The following is a 17,695-nucleotide window of genomic DNA, read 5'->3' as shown; positions in this document are numbered from 1 at the left end:
AGAAGACATTTACAACCTTTTGGTTGCTGTTTTTTCTTCGGTGTCTCCCAACACCCCGGTATGGATGAGCCCTCCATTTGAAGGATGGCTCATCCATACCGCCATTACTTTGCCACTTATTGAAGGACCTCTCCGAGAGAGGCCCTGGGTGTTGGGAGCGATATCTTTTGTACTCTTCAAATGTTAACGACTCTAAAATTACAAATAGAAGGATATAATAAAATTTAAAAATATTTACAATTTTTTTTAATCAAAATATAAAGCAAACCTCACCATTTTCACAGGATGAAGAGGATGCTAAAAATAAATTAAAAAAAAGTAAATTAAAAAAAGTTAAACTTGTGAGAAATTTAATTTTAATAAAAATATGAGTAAAATGCAAACAGTTTAAAAATGTCATATTTATATTAAATAATTCTTTCACCTATTACACATATTTGTCCGTAAAAATTATATAAAATTTAAAACACAGCCCTACCAGTTATGCTTCTTGGTTTAAACAACTACCGTACTTTTATATGGGCATGAAAAATTCAGACACTAAAGACAAAAAATATACCTCAGAATAATTGATAGAATTATATTTACATATAAAGAAATATTTAACTATAATTTTTTTTACCTATTCCCCTCATTTCTTCCATGAAGTTGTCTAAAGTAAGATAAAAGATAACTGAAGCTAAAACTAATTAAAACTAAACTAAAATTAACTATAAACTAAACCAAAACTAAAAAAAACTTTAAATTTTAATATCTTAACTCAGAAGACAAAGGTCGGTTATCCATTTTTTTGTGAAAATGAGTTATGTATGAGACCTTTTTAATTTTTTCAGTATCTACATAGGTATAAAGACTGTTTTCCTGCAACAATGTGAAACAAAGTTTGGTCAATATAAAGGGTCTGGTGTCCCCACAATGTTCAAAGGAAAAACGTCTGTAGTTCAGAAATGACTTTTCATTTTTTTTATTTAACTTTTTATTTTTGTCAAAATTATATTTCATGTGCCTCAAGACAAATTAAATAAGACAAATTAAATAAAACATAAATTTAACCATCAAGAATAAAAAAGCCAATAAAGACTAATTATTTTACTATTTACTCTCTCCTGGAAAATTTCTAAAATGTGACAACTGACTTGGACTACTGAGTGTACAGATATAAATGCCTTATTTAACTATACTAATCACATAATTTATACTTAGTTTTTTTTCCAACTCTCCTAAAAGAAAAAAGAAAATAAAGCTTTAGTACTTGAAGTTTTAAAATTCCAGTTACAGTACAAATAAACAAATTCCTATTAACAATTATCTAATAGCAAAAACACTGACTTATTTCAGTCTTCAATTCTGTGTCTAAACAATAAAAGCACTTAAATGTATAGACATTAAAATATCTACTTAACTTTTTAAAAATAAATTTACTAAACTAATGTAACTAATACCTTTATTAGCTCTCTCTTGATCAACTAAAGAAAATAAATTTTAATTAAACTAACTTGAGGTAAAATAATAAGAAGCTGTCTTACTGAGAATTTTAAATTTCTTCTCTACTATTGACAATATAATTTTAAGTATTACCTTAGTTACTATAGAACTATAAGTTCTTGGGCTAATTGTATAAAAATATAAAAACCTACTGTTTTACTTTCAAGTCAACAACAATATTTTAAAAAACATTTTAGTTACTTTATAAAAAATTAAAAATCCTTTTAAACATACTACCTCTCTCTTCATTGTTGTCAACTAAACAGAAAAACAAACAAACAACTGATAGTAAATTTTCCCTTTGGTAGTAGGTTATTAAATAGATCAAAGATCTATAATCTGCTCTAACAGTTTACAACATTATCATTAAACTATAACTATTTTCGACAACCTGGTGTAATTTAACATTGATATATTTTTTTTCAAATGACAAAAATTATTAAAGAACATTATATAAACATAGAACAAATGTAGTGATAGTGGATTTAATCCAAAAATAGAAAGAACCTACATTTATCTATAATAAAATATGAATTAATGAGTTACCATTATTTAAAGTTGATCCAGAAGCAACTAAAATAAATTATCAAATAAGAAGTTTATTTATATAATCTTGACGATAATGTTGAAATAAACAATATTTATTGCTTGAAAAGTTAAGTAACAAATGTAATTCAAGTATATTAAAATAAATGTACGAAGTTACCTGTTGTGGCTGGTGCAACTGAAGTTATAACTAACTAAAAAAATATTAAATAAAAAAGCTATTTTATCTATCTTATCTATTTTATCCTGATGATTATGTTTAAATAAACAATATTTATTGATTCTTTTTAAAATAAATTAAAAAACATTACTATTTGCTGTAAAATAAAATAAAAGACATTACTACCACTAGCGCCAACTGATGATGCTACCACACCTAAATGACAAAATTTATTAAAATATTTAAAACATATTCAATGCTTTAAAAGAATATTCAAAAGAAGTTTTTAAATCTACAAAATCTAAGTCCTTACTGAGTTCTACCTGTCTGTCTAAAAATAAAAATTGAGATGAAATTATATACAATAACATTGCTAATGCTACATTTGTACTCAAATAAAATCTAAATGATAAAACTTACTTAAGTCGCTGTCAGCTACCCTGTCTAAAAAAAAATTTGTATTCTCATTAATCCTAATCTATAATCTATAAATAAACTTACTAATATAAACGATAAATAAACTTGAACTAATATAAACTATAAATAAACTACTTTATACTATATAAACTAATATAAACTATAAATAAACTAATATAACTATGTTACTAATATAAACTATAAATAAACTACTATACACTATATACTTACTAAAAAGGCCTTCAGCTCCTTCTAACTGCTCTAAAAAAATAAAACAATACTTGCTTAAAATGATCTAAAAAGACTGAAGACAAAACTGAAACACTTTACTAAAAAAGAAACATTGTACTAAAAAAATTTTTTTTACCAGTCATTTTAGTTTTTACTTCTTCTAAAAAAAAAAAACAGAAAAATAAAAACAACGAACAACAAACAAATTTTAGTTTTTAAACAATGAACAACATCAGTTCCACTTGAAACTAAAAATTTATCAGCTCTAATTGGCTGGAAGACCTTGCTTGAAAGACCGCGTGGAGTAAAGAAACGCTTTTAGAAAAGCCTAGAAAGTTCTTTATTAAAAAAGAAAGTGAAACGACACTAACACTATTGAATTACAGTATTCATATTTAGAAGATTAGATAAATTACAGTATTCATGTTTAGATTGTACTAAAAAAACTATTTTACCAGACATTTTATTTCTAACTTCTTCTAAAAATTGAAAACAGGCTATAAAAATTAGAAAAATAAAAACAACCAACAACAAACAAACGATTATTTAAACTTTTGTTTTAAACAATGAACAACATCAACTCTAAATATATAAAATAAAAATAGAATAAAAGTACATCATCAAAAAAAAAAATAGATTAAAAGTACATCATCTCCAATTTGCCAGCTGACTTTACTCGAAAGACTGCATGGCAAATGTAACCGCGCATAAAAAAAGTCTAGAAACTACTTAAAAACTAAGAAATGGTGTATTTTACAGAATACAGAACCGTCATTAACAACACTAACATTAGGCGTAACTATGCGCACTATTCATTACCGTATTCATATATAAGATATATCTCTACAACTCATATATAAAATATATCTCTACAACTCATATATAAAATATATCTCTACAACTCATATATAAAATATATCTCTACAACTCATATATAAAATATATCTCTACAACTCATATATAAAATATATCTCTACAACTCACATATAAAATATATCTCTACAACTCATATATAAAATATATCTCTACAACTCATATATAAAATATATCTCTACAACTCATATATAAAATATATCTCTACAACTCATATATAAAATATATATCTACAACTCATATATAAAATATATCTCTACAACTCATATATAAAATATATCTCTACAACTCATATATAAAATATATCTCTACAACTCATATATAAAATACTTTCAATGAGAAATAGCAGTTATATATTTTTAGCTGTATAGCATTTAGAAAATCATTTTAGAGTATAGCATTTAGAAAATCATTTTATATTTTTTAACTATTGCAACCTTATCACAGAAAAAATATAAAATGATAAAAAGATTCAAACATTCAGACTTTAGTTATAAGTGTTCTTTAAGATAATCATAATAGTATGTATATTGCTTTAAGTCTCAGTTATTTATATCTCACCTTATTGTAGTTATTTTTTTTTTACAATTACTTTTGTAATTTATTTTTATTGTTGTTACTATTTAATAACAATAAAGTATTGTTATTACTCTTGCCATTATTGTATGCATAGTTTAATATATATACACATACATATATATGGATATATTCTAGTTTTGCTGTGTTTTTTTTAAAATATATCTATATACATTAACATTAGAAACATAGTTATTATTGATCTCCAAACTGAAAAACAATACCTTTTTATTGGTCATCGTTGGATTGCTGTTGATCGTGGCTCATGTCACTTAGAATGTGTTATACCAATAGCATCACCTGAAGAAACTTCAAATTTTAATTACATTTTCACAACCAAAGCAGTTCATGATCTTTCTGATACTCATTTATGGTTTTCAATATTTGCTCGCCCACCCAAAAGTAACTTTACCAGATGCCAAAGGTTGTCTGTTGCTGTTTCTTTGTTAATGACTTCTATGATGGCTAGCACATTATTTTATGGGCAAGTTCCACCAGCAACTCCAGCTATTGAAAACAGAATTGGCAGTTTTACATTCACATGGCAACAGGTTTGTAATAAAGTTTACTTGCTTTTGTTGAAACTTTTCAAACTTTCAAATACCCTTTAAAAAATTATGCAAAACCTAAAGTATACACAGTATATTGGTTTTGGATAAATTGATCAGAAGTTTACAGTAATTATGTTAATTATGTTATTGTTTTATCATGCTATTTTATCATCCTTGATATTTAAATTAAAAATCTCTTAATACATGCTATTAAACTTTATATTTATTATTTTTACTAAAAGTTATTTTCTGTTATTTTAGGTTTATGTAGCATTAATTAGTATCTGCATAACAATCCCTGTAAATCTTATACTCGTTGGACTTTTTCGGTCAATAAAACCATTTGAAAATATAATTAAAGAAAATTCAAGTGAAGTAGATTGGTATGATGTCAGTGATGCTCCAGATGGATTATTTTCTCCCATGGCTTTAATCAAAAAAGGTAAGCACTGTAATTTTTATTGTTTGAATAGTTTAATAATTTTTTTTTGTTTGAACAAAATAAATTTACTTGTATTGCAGATTCAACTAAAAAGAAAACAAGTATCAATATTGAACAAAACAAACCATCCGTTGTAAAGACAAGGAAAGAATTTTATCTACCACATTGGTGTTTGTATATAGCATGGTTTTTGTGTATTGTTAGTATTTTTGGTTGTAGTGTTGTTGTTTTGTTGCTCGGAATGGCATTTGGGAATAACAAATCTTTGAATTGGTTATCAAGTGTATCTATAGGCTTTGTATGTTGTTGTTTTTTTTTGTATTTTCTTAACTTTACTTAATTTTTAAATTTTATACAAAAAATAAAAAGTATTTATTCTGAAAATTTGAATAGTCTTTATGGTTGCTATTTTGTTTAGTATTTAGTTGGTTGTTTAGGTTATCCTAATCAATTCCTAATCACTTGCATTTTTTCTAAACAAATAACATAGTTGGAAGTTCAAGGATATGCAATATTATATACTTGTAATGTGTTATTTGCTTCAGTGAGTACCTAAATGTGTTATTTGCTTCAGTGAGTACCTAAATGTGTTATTTGCTTCAGTGAGTACCTAAATGTGTTACTTGCTTCAGTGATTAACTAAATGTGCTACTTGCTTCAGTGAGTAGCAAAATGTGTTACTTGCTTCAGTGAGTACCTAAATGTGCTACTTGCTTCAGTGAGTACCTAAATGTGTTACTTGCTTCAGTGATTACCTAAATGTGTTACTTGCTTCAGTGAGTACCTTAATGTGTTACTTGCTTAAGTGGGTACCTAAATGTGTTACTCGCTTCAGTGATTACCTAAATGTGTTACTTGCTTCAGTAAGTACCTTAATGTGTTACAAACTTCATGTGAGTACCTAAATGTGCTACTTGCTTCATATAGAATTATAATAGATCCTATAAAAAAGTTTATGAAAAGTTAATGATTATTATTATAAAATTGAACCATCTTTCTGAATTTTTAAAACAAATATCTATTTCAATTGACAATAAAGAAATTTAAAACTCTTATAAAAATATTTTAACATATTTAGCAACAAAAGTTGTTAAATTTGGAAGAAAAATTATTTATACGTGTAAGTAAGATCACCAATCTATAATTTTTTTTTAGGTTTTCTAAACATAATGGTTATAAAGATGTTGAAAATTTTTTAAAGAAGAATTTTAATTGAACAAGAATATTTAAAGTAAAAATAAAAAAAATTGTTATGGCAATCTGGGGAGCCTTTAAAATACAAATGTATAAATGATTTAGATCAATAGTATTTAGATGACAGACAGTGATAGCAAACTTGGGAAATATTTAGAATGTTAATGTAAAAGAAGGCATGTGAACACTGATAACTTAACATTTTCTTATTTCATTAAACTGTTTTTTAAAAAACAGTTTAATGAATAAAACACGCTTTTGAGTTTGTTCATATTAAATATTGTTTTATAATCTGATATTTGGACTTGTTTATGATTTGTTTGATAAATTAATTTACTCTTTTTTCTTTCTTTTTTTTTTTTTATAGTTCCAGGACATATTATTTATTCAACCGATAAAAATTTTCTTTTTGTCAATTTTTGTGGCTCTTGTTGCAAAAAATATTGATGAAGAAACATGTGAATTGGAAAAGCAAGGTAATATTAGTTAGATTAATTTTTCGTTTATTGCTGCCAACTACATTTAAGTATATTTTTAAATAATGGTTGCATTTTGTAAGTCAACAAATGTTTCCATTTAACAATTCAGTCAGTATCTAATCTGATTTAATTATTTTAATGATGATAATTTTGACTCTTTTATCTTTTTAATATTTTTTTTTTAAATGATGCACTATGTGTGTTCTCTTTAAGATATCATTAAGATACCTGATGTAAATGTACCAACTTATGAAATTTATCGCATATACAGCATATATAATATAAAAAATAAAATATTTCTTTTTTAAAACAGTAACAAATTGTTATTAATTAAAAAACAAACAAAAATTTAGCTTATAATGTTAATAGTATTAGTTTTTAATATTTAAATATTATTAATTTAAATATTTAAAAAAAAATTTAAATAATAATTATTAAAAAATAATAATTTAAATTTTAATATTTAAAAGTTATATAATTAATAAAGAGAATAAATTTTCATTTATAATAAAATATTCTTCAGTTCCAGATTATTTATAAGTAAATAATCTCTAACAGAAAAATGTGATAAATTTTGTAACTCCTGCTAATATCTCTATTTTTTTTTTGTTTCCTTGATATTGTACATTAACTTTTTAGGCAAAATGTTAGCTCATGATGAAAGTTGGCTCCACAAACCAAAAGTTGAACCAACAATTTTTGAAAGAATTAATATTGATTTACAACCTCCTGATTCTTCTTTGTTAATAAAGATGAGAGAGAAAGGATTTAAGAATATGAAGATGTATGCAATCACACAAGAAATTGTTTTATATACTTTTTATGCACTTTTGGTGTTTTTCATTGGCTATATGACACGTGAGAATGTTGCTTTTTATCAAACTCGTAACGTGGAAGAACTTTTCAACTTGCAATTAAGGTCAGGTGTATCGTATCCAGATGGTACAGTTTTTAACCAGGTTTGTTATGTAATAACTCTTTTTTATTTAGATAATCTGCTGATCAGCTTTTTTCAGAAAAGACTAAGTAAAATTTTTAGAATTTTAGTTAAACTAATTTTGTATATCATTTGTTGTATCTCCTGTGTTTATGAAATGCCTGGTTGCTTTTCCTAAACAGAAAGTTAAGCAGTTCTTAATGTTGGACTTTAGATATCTGACTTTTTATTCAAAACTCAATTTAGGCACTCAAATTAGGTAATGTATTGTTGGTTAGATTCATTGGGCAAAGGTCGCTACATCAGCTAAAGCTTTCCCTTTGTTGGTATTCTGTAATGTTAAGTTTGCTTAAATTACTTTTAATGATAAATGAAAAATTTATAAGAGAAAACACTAATCAGATTTTCTCAGCTCCTTTTTATTTGTTTCAGAGATTAAAAGAAACTTTCGTAAAATGATTATATATTTGTTAAATTTGTTTGTTTGCATGATTTGCTTTTTTAGTTTATTTGTTCAAATTGTTTTTCTTTTTTTTTTACTTGTTTATATGTTTCATTTGTTCAGTTTATTTGTTTACTTTGTTCTTTCCGTTTCTTTGTTCAGACTTTTTAATAAAACACTTCAATATCATAGTTTAAATTATTTTGGAAGATCAGTTATAACCTTGTATAATAAGATCATTGACTTTAAAATCTTCATGGTTTTTGAGTATTGCTTAGTTAGACTTTTAAAATAAGCAAAGCTTAAGGCAACAATAAAAAAATTGCTTTAGAAATGTGTGTGTGCGCATATATATATATATATATATATATATATATATATATATATATATATATAGAACCCTTAGATGTTGTCCGAAAGTTTTTTCGATATTTTGTTGACAAAAAGTAAAAATTAAAATGCAAGACCGGAATTTTTTTTTTTTAATAATGATAGACTGCCTGCCCCAACCAAACCCTCAGTCGATGTAGCAGCACTCCCTTGCGGGTCAGGCTATTTGTCAGTCGATGTAGCAGCACTCCCTTGCGAGTCAGGCTATTTGTCAGTCGATGTAGCAGCACTCCCTTGCGAGTCAGGCTATTTGTCAGTCGATGTAGCAGCACTCCCTTGCGAGTCAGGCTATAAGATAGTCGATGTAGCAACACTCCGCGCATGATTTACAGTAAAAAAAAATAAAAATAAAAACATTTTATTAAAAAAAATAAAAATAAAAACATTTTATTAAAAAAAATAAAAATAAAAACATTGTTTATATTGTTAAAAACATTCAAAATGTTATAAAAACATTCAGAATGTTTTTAAAAACATTCTGGTCAATTAAATTTGCGTTTTTGTGGTTTTTTTAAAAAACGATTAATTTGTAATTAAATTAATGGTTTTTACTTTCGTCCAACACGGAAATGTTGGACGAAAGTCAAAAGTAATTAAAAGTGACGTATGTGTTGGCGTAAGAATCACTTTTTTCCTTCCGCTCTTCCTAAAGCCAACAACCTATAGAACTATATATATATATATATATATATATATATATATATATATATATATATATATATATATGTTGTAATAAAATTAATAATAATAATAACAATAATGCTTCTCTTTACTGCAATAAGTGCTTTTTATTAGTTCTTTATATATTTTTAGGGTTTCCTTTAAAATCCATTAAAAAGTAAAGTTTTCTATTTAGATTCAGACCTCACAAGGTTTCTGGCCATGGATGGAGAATTTTTTCCTTCCACAAGTTTATCCTCAACCTTGGTATAATTTGAGTGATTTATATGCAAATACAGATAAGAAAGATTTTCCTGGAAAACTGTTTTTAAATGATCTCACCTCAAAAATTGTAAATGGAATACGAATTCGGCAAATTCGTGTGCGACCACGTAAGACTTTTCATTAAAAACATTATTTAGAACTTCATTAATCTTTACTATCACAGTTATCATCATAATTAAGTTCAGGATTATCAGCATCATCATTATCATCATCATCATCATTATCATCATTATTATCATCATCATTATTAATGATTGCTTGATTTAGTATCTAAAATACAACAAGCTCAACTTATTTGGTTAAAAAAATGAAGCAAAAAGTTTATTTGTTTATTTTCATAATATTTGATAGATTCCTGCATTAAAGCTCTATCGCTTGCTGATTATTTAAAACTGAACTGTTTATCTCCATATAATCCAACAGTTGAAGAAACTAGAGATTTTGATTTCAATTGGACACTTCCGATACAATATAAGTCAGCTATCAATCCATCAACAATGCCTTGGCGGTATCAAACTTGGAATAAACTTGATGGGTATCCATATGCAGCTGATTTAGACACTTACTATGGTGGAGGTTATGTTATAGAAATTTTTCCAAAATGGAGAAACCAGGATATACTGGATGAAGCAAAGAGACTAAGGTGGATTGATAGACAAACTCGAGCCTTAATAATTGAGTTTGCTTTGTTTAATCCTGCTACTAATTATTTTAACATGGTTACTATGGTCCTGGAGTTCCCTGCTTCAGGTGGAGCTATTCCTAACTTCTCAGTACTTACTTTTAAGTTGTATGCCTCAACTAAAGGAACTGGTGTTGCTATGTTGGGTTCACAAATATTGTTTATTCTGATGATGTTGGTATTTTCTATTCGTGAGTGTCGTTTTTTATATCGAACTGGTTGGAGATACTTTCTTGAGTTTTGGAACTTAGTGGAGGTTGCATTAATACTGTTATCAGTTGTAGCAGTTGGGTTTTTCTTTTTTAAAGGTATTTTTTAATGTTTTCACCTTTCATTCATTTTTTTTCATTCATTTTGTTCATTCCTTTATTGCTATTTATTATTACTTATTACATGTAAAATGTGTTTGTTTTTTTGTTTTTTTTTGAAAACAAGATCATCTGGCCAAGGTTTTATTACAACGAATGCCAGCTAAGAAACCACAGTCATTTATCAATTTTCAGTTTGCTTCGTACTGGGATTTAACATATGTTTACATTGTGTCACTTATTGTTTTTTTTGTGACTTTGAAATTTATTAAACTCTTGCGGTTCAATCGACGTGTTTCAATGCTATCTTCAACTTTAAAAGCTGCATGGTATCCTTTGTCAATGTTTGGAATCATATTTTTCATCATTCTGTGTTCAGTTGTATCTTCTTCTAGCATTGTATTTGGTAAAATTTAGTTTGAATTAAAAGCTGTAATTTTTTATACATTATTTTTCTAACTTTAAATTTGGTTTCAAGCTTTAATTCTGGTTTTTAAAGTTTTCATAAAATTTTGATTTAAAACTAATTGAAAATTTTTTTAAATAGTTAAAAAAATTATATATTCTTTTTTAAATTTTATGGATTACCAAAATAAGTCTAATCAATCTTTTTTTTTAATCTTGAATTTTAATGAAAGGTTTACCATTTACCTTAATTTCTGTATTTCAATTACATGCATCTTTTTAAAAAACACTTTATCCAAAAAAACTAATTAAACTTGAAAGTTTGGTTTAACTGATCTATATATCTGGTTTAATTGATCCATAATCAATGGATTCAAATACTGATTTTTAGTTTACAATATTGAAAAAAACCAAGCACATCTGATTTATTCAAGTTTTTATTGAAAAAAAGTGTTTTTCGAATATTAAAAAAATATTTTATTATGACAAGAATTAAGACAAGAAAAATTTTATTAACAAAGCTAAGCTAAGCTAAAAAGTTAAGAATAATTTAACGGTTTAATGCAAGAGTTGTATGTATAAATAAAAGGGTTTTTTGTAAGAACTTTATTATGGATGTGTTTACATTTATAAACCATGTGTAACCATTTGGCTGCATTAATCTTAGGTTTTAGAGGTGGCTTGTCTTGACTTTTTAAGAGTATTAAAAAAAAAACATTTTATTATTATTATCTTTTGATGACATTTTTTGACATGACAAAATAGCGCAGCTCATAACTGATTGTGGTATTATATTTTTATGTGGTATTATTATTTATACTATTAAATATAGACAGTAACTATAGTAACAAAAACATACGCTAAAAATAGAGCTTTTAGTTATTTTTGATTTATAAGTTCTCTGCTTTATTTATTAGAAAGAATTAAAGCAATTGCTTTTTGTTTAAACAGTATTTATTATAATTGTTAATTATAATTATACATATAATCATAAATATTGATTAGCTATATAGTTATAAATTTAAAAAAAAGTGATTCAGTTTTTCAACGTTATATTGCAGAGATCCTAATTAGTAGGAGTTCATAAATTTTATACAATTTTCACTTTTAAATATCAAGTTAAAAATTAAAAAAAAAATACTTATAAACAAACATTTGAAGTTTAATTATAGGGGATGTTTTTATCAAATTAACTCTGCGTGATTTCTATTATTAAATTGAATCTATGTTTCTCATTTTAAAAAATCTCAAAAATTTTATAGGTTATTAAGTTGCAGTTAAAAAAAATTCATTTAACACCAAAGATTTTAACTTTCACTAACTTTTAACGTTAATTTTAAAAGTGATTGAAACTTTTAAATTATCTTTGTTATTGAGTTTTTAGTATTATTCATAATTTTAGTATTATCTTATTGCTCCGTTAAACTTAACAGAGAGTTAGTCTAAAGTTCCTTTTTAGTTTTATAAGTGAATTAGTTTTTAAAATATAATTCATAAAAAATAAATGTTTTGTCTTGATACTTAATTAGTCATTATGGATTTATATCATACTGTTAACATTTCTTCACTTAAAAAAACACTTAAATTGATTAAAGCTCTGTTAAATGAAAAACTAAAAATTTTTAAAAGTAAATGTAAAAATAAAAGTGTATAAATTTTTTAATAAATACAATGTTTATAAAAACGTATTTTTTAGGGATGTTGCTGGATGGGTATCAAACTTACTTTAAAACAATTGCATCCATTATTTCATTATTGTTGGGAAAATTTAGTTATAGTCAATTTGAAAAAGCTAACTCTGTTCTTGGTCCAATTTTCTTTTTTGGCTTTAATGTCATGGTAAATTGGATCATTATGAATATGTTCATATCCATTCTAAACGATGTTTTTGCAGTAGTTCGTGCAAATCTTGAGTACCAAGATAATGATTATGAGATGGTAGATTTTATAATGGAGCATTTTAAAGGTTTTTTTTTTTTATATCTTTTTATTTTTATTTTGTCTATTTCTATAAATAAATTGATAAGCAACTTTTTACCACATTTATATAATATAAGCCTACCCCAGGAATTTTTTATTCCAAATCAGTTAATCAAGTTTAAATGCTCTAATAGGGAGAACATAGGCTCTTATAAAACGACTTCATTAGCTTTATTAGCTTATTAGGACTCCTATAAAAAGACTTCAATAGCTTTGTTTTTTATACCAAGTTTAATTTTTTTTATTACATTTAAGATTGGCTTGGGTGGCGTTCTTTAAATAAAACAGAGCTGAATAATGAAAATGTAGTTTCCAAGTCTGAAATCAATAATTCTTTGTCAGTACCTTCCACAACGAAGCCGAAGTTGAACAAGAAACGGTTTGATGCTGAATTCAAAGAAGGTAACATCATTTTAATGCTTTTTTTTATTAAAAAGAGAGGAGAATTAAGTCATTGCAATAAATAATACTAATAATAATAATAAAACAAAGATTTAAACAATAATAACGCATCATAATAACAAAAGTTATACAATAATAATAATAATAAAAATAATAATAAAATTGTACTATTTAATAAATAGTAACACATAATAAAATAAATGAGCCGTTTATTTTGAAAGTGGAAGAAGTCACTTTATTTTTAAACAGAGATTTTTAAAGGTTTGTGTTTTAACATATATACCTTTATACCGTTAACTAGCATACTTCTTTCCAAAATATCTTAATAATTTTCAACACAATTGGTTTAAATTATTTCACAAACGAAGAGATACCGTTACATTGTAATTATCAATGACTTGATTTTTTTTGAAAAGGTGACTTATGTCACTTTCAAAATAAACGGCTCAAGTATTATTTAAGCAAACAAACAAAACAAAAAAGTAAAATTTCACTAATTTTGTTGGCTTGACAAAAAAATTTTAACTTTAAATTATTTTAAAGTGGTGTCCCTTTACTATGTATTATTAAAATGTTTGCCGTATAACCTTTTACACCACATTGACGCATTTGACCGCATTGACAATTTGACACATGCTACGTTTATGCATGCGTCAATATAATTTCCTTAGTTTCAAAGATGTAAATTTGATTTTGAAGCTGCATTTTCACAATTACATACTTTAATCAAAAGAGGTTAATTTTTTTTTCGTTATATATAATACACTACTGTTATATGTATAACTATTTTTTTTTTTTTCGCTAGATATAACCAAGGCCGTCCCGAAGGAGGGGGGGGGAGGGATGTAGGGGAGGTTCCCACCCCCAAAGCTGTTAAATATTGAGGACCTTTTTTTTTTTTTTTGTGTCTCTAGTTGGCAAAAAATACATACAACACCCCCCACCCCTCCCATGGAAGACCTCTTCGACCTCTTCGGGACGGCCCTGTTATATGTAACATATAAATGTTATATGTAACATATAAATGTTATATGTAACATATACTGTTATATGTAACATATAAAGCAACATTTCATAGATGTTTCTTATGTTTAGAGGTAAACAACATGTTTTATGATTTCGATTCGAAGAATATTCAGCTTGATGAGAAATTTTTAAAATTCGATTATTTATTGAATGAAGATGAATTGGATGCTGAAATTGATGAAACGCTTAACAAGTTTATCAATTGTATGAACCTTCTTTATTTTGATGATGCGACAGTTGTTAAAAAAATGAATGAAATTGTTAAAAAGGAAATAGAAAAGTAATCAAGTAGAGTAATCAAGTAGAGTAATCAAGATTAAAGCGAATCAAGCTGAACACTTTGGAATATTTTCTTAATCAATTCGTGGAAACGCATTTCAGACATTTTCCGCATCATTTTTACGAACATTTTTAACTATAGTTGCTTTATTAACTTTTTGCTCTAAATTTTATTGCAATAAATTATTTATAACTAAATATTTTTACAATTATTTTGACTGACCAATCATTTTTAAATTGGAATTACACTTCACAAAAATCAAAACTTTGATCGCGCTTTTTAAAGCAAGTATTTAATCATGAACAAATATTGTTTGTTGATCTGTATTACTGCAAGTTGGGCCAGAATTCACTTTTACTGGTCGAAATTCATAACTAAATTATATTAGGGCTAAATTCATTAAAATTGGCATGAGTATATGAGGCGTTGCGAACGAAAGGGGCACACCAACCAAAATCAAGTTTTGAATAAATCGCGTTTGAAGTTTCTAGACTGAAATTTGCAAAGGGGCACACAAACCAAAATCAAGTTTTGAGTAAGCGTGCGAAATTACACTTTTTCCTACCACGTGGTAGAAGAGTTTACACCCCCTCCCCCTCTGTGGTAGTTTTTGAACGCTCCCTAAATCGCGTTTGAAGTTTCTAGACTGAAATTTGCTTGATGCATTTACAATAAAATCATGATGCATTTATAATAAAATCTTGTGTTATATTGTAGATGACAGACTAAAGTAAAAAATGGTTAAAGAAAACGGATTTTCGAAAATTGGTTGGTGTGCCCCTTTCGTTTGCAACGCCTCATATGATGTCTGCGCTTCTTATAAAAGTGACATTTTTTTAAATTTAGTTGCTCTGGATACTTTTATTGCTTAGTTATATTGCTAATAGAATTTCCTTAGTTACAAAGAGGTAAATTGATTTTTGAATAAATTTTGACGGATTTTTGACCCACTTGATTTGAATAACTATTAAAAGTTGAGGTAATTAATGTTTTGGCAATAATTAAAACAAAAAATAATGCAAAAAACAATTTTAAATTACATTGAAAATTTACAGAACAATAATATCGTTTGAAAATTGTTTAAGTAATTGTAAAACATCTGAAGGAAATGTTTATGACTTGTTAAATGTGATGTTGATTTACGCAGTGATGAAATAACAGGATCACTGGAAACTAGGAGTATTGATGAGATCAGTATTTTTTGCTCTTCTGGATGTTTTTCGACTGAAATTTTTGCTATAAGCTTGAGCTTCCTCTGACATAATTCCTATGGGTAATGTAAGGCTTTGAATTATGTCATGTCCGTGTACCAATGTTTTGTGCACATATAGTTAAACAGTGTCAAAACAAAAATCTATCAATTTTGAAGTTGAAATATTATCCCCCAAATATAACAGCGGGGGACTATTCAACTTAAGTTCTTTTAAATGAATTAATGATTCATACTTTGCAATAAATCTGCGCAGTTCATGAACCTGTGCTGAGGCACTCGATATTGAACGACAAAGTAATGAAAACAATGACACTCATGTGTAAGTTCTGTTTTGATGGCACTAATGGCCAAGGCATTTATAAACAAGTTTTGTTAAAACCTGACATGAACAGAAATTTAAAACGCGAAGATCCGTTATTTATTACTTGTCTAGTTCCAGTGGATTTAAAAACAGCAATAAAAAGTGCATATTTAGAGAAATTAAAAGTCATCATCTACAGCCTACTGCAGACCCTAAAGATTTAAAACTTAAAAAAAGGAATCCTAAGAATCTGTGCAGGAAGAAGATCAGTATATTAAAAGTGAGATAGAAAGCTTGGGTATGATTTTGTTAGATGTTTGCGGATTTTCTATTGAAGTGAATTGAATTATTGAACTTATAATGATTGATAGGAAAGTTCAAAAGATATCTGAAAAAACGAACTCATACCAATGCTGTACCGTGTGTGGTGTTTCTCCAAAAAATATTGTTTAAAAAAATAACATATAAAAGCGTTAATGTAAAAATAGGTTGTTGCTATGCAAAATTAAGTACCATAGCAACAAAATGAAATTTTTTTTAAAATTTGTAAATGTTTATTGAATGGTATCATTTTTTTCTGAAATACTTAAGCACACAGCTGATGTGTCAACAAGCTGCTATTTAGTTAACTTTCTCAATGTAAACAAACCTAATAAGTACTTATTGACAGCCTACAGTTTGCAGCATAGTATTTATAACTTAAAAAAATAATAATTTTGAAAAAAAAAACTTTTTAAACTTTTAATTTTGCCTCGAAAAAATTATTTGCCCACTAATATTTCAGAAATTTTTTTTTATTATTAGTTCAATCTGTGTATCAAAAGAAGCGTCATTAAATTAGGATTTTAAAAATAATATTTGTTTTCAAAAAAATTAGGAGTTTCGAGTTTGTTTTTAAAATCCATTTTAGAAAATGCACCTAGTAGTTTTCCTCCAATAAAATCGAAAATCTTCATTTTTAAAAAAAAAAAAACCTTTTTAAAATCTTTATTTAATTTTGCTTCTTTTGATACCCGAGTTACCCTAATTAAAAAAAAATTTTTTGTTAGTATTTGGGGTAATTGGGGCAATTACTTTTTCAAAGAGAAAAATACCAAGCTAAAAAAATTTTGTTTTAAAATTATAATTTTTTCCAAGTTTTAAATACTGTTTCGAACAAATAAAAAACTAATCTTTTCACAATTTCAAAAAAAAAGGAAAACTGACAAACCCTATTTAATACAATTATATGCTGGTTTTTTTTGTTTGTTTATCCTAAAAGCTCGTGACTATTTTTCAGCGTTTTATTTACATTTTATTTACATTGAAGTATATACATTTTTTCGTTTTACATTACGTTTGCCATTCAAAATTAGAAGGAGAACATTGGTACATTTGTAAAGCAAGCAATCGCCTTTTTACTATTCATCAATAAACGTTAAATTTTCTTT

The 17,695-nt window shown here is 26.2% G+C and overlaps 1 protein-coding gene across 2 annotated transcripts in view; it reads left to right on the top strand.

Annotated features, from left to right (window-relative positions):
• The window catches only part of LOC100197328 (polycystin-1-like protein 2), a 105,773-nt gene extending 90,825 nt beyond the window's left edge, over window positions 1-14,948 (top strand). For both annotated transcript variants that reach the window (XM_065804160.1, XM_065804161.1), the window contains 11 exons: window positions 4,473-4,839; window positions 5,101-5,281; window positions 5,362-5,579; window positions 6,843-6,951; window positions 7,594-7,913; window positions 9,580-9,775; window positions 10,020-10,658; window positions 10,786-11,064; window positions 12,760-13,029; window positions 13,299-13,445; window positions 14,541-14,948. In XM_065804160.1, the coding sequence (XP_065660232.1) occupies window positions 4,473-4,839; window positions 5,101-5,281; window positions 5,362-5,579; window positions 6,843-6,951; window positions 7,594-7,913; window positions 9,580-9,775; window positions 10,020-10,658; window positions 10,786-11,064; window positions 12,760-13,029; window positions 13,299-13,445; window positions 14,541-14,755 (2,941 nt within the window). In that variant the 3' untranslated portion in view covers window positions 14,756-14,948. The remainder of the gene's footprint in view (window positions 1-4,472; window positions 4,840-5,100; window positions 5,282-5,361; window positions 5,580-6,842; window positions 6,952-7,593; window positions 7,914-9,579; window positions 9,776-10,019; window positions 10,659-10,785; window positions 11,065-12,759; window positions 13,030-13,298; window positions 13,446-14,540) is intronic.
• The last annotated feature ends 2,747 nt before the right edge of the window (window positions 14,949-17,695 follow it).

The sequence above is a fragment of the Hydra vulgaris genome, chromosome 08 (genome assembly GCF_038396675.1).
Source record: "Hydra vulgaris chromosome 08, alternate assembly HydraT2T_AEP".
Lineage (NCBI taxonomy): Eukaryota > Metazoa > Cnidaria > Hydrozoa > Anthoathecata > Hydridae > Hydra > Hydra vulgaris.
This window is presented reverse-complemented; position numbering and strand designations above follow the sequence as displayed.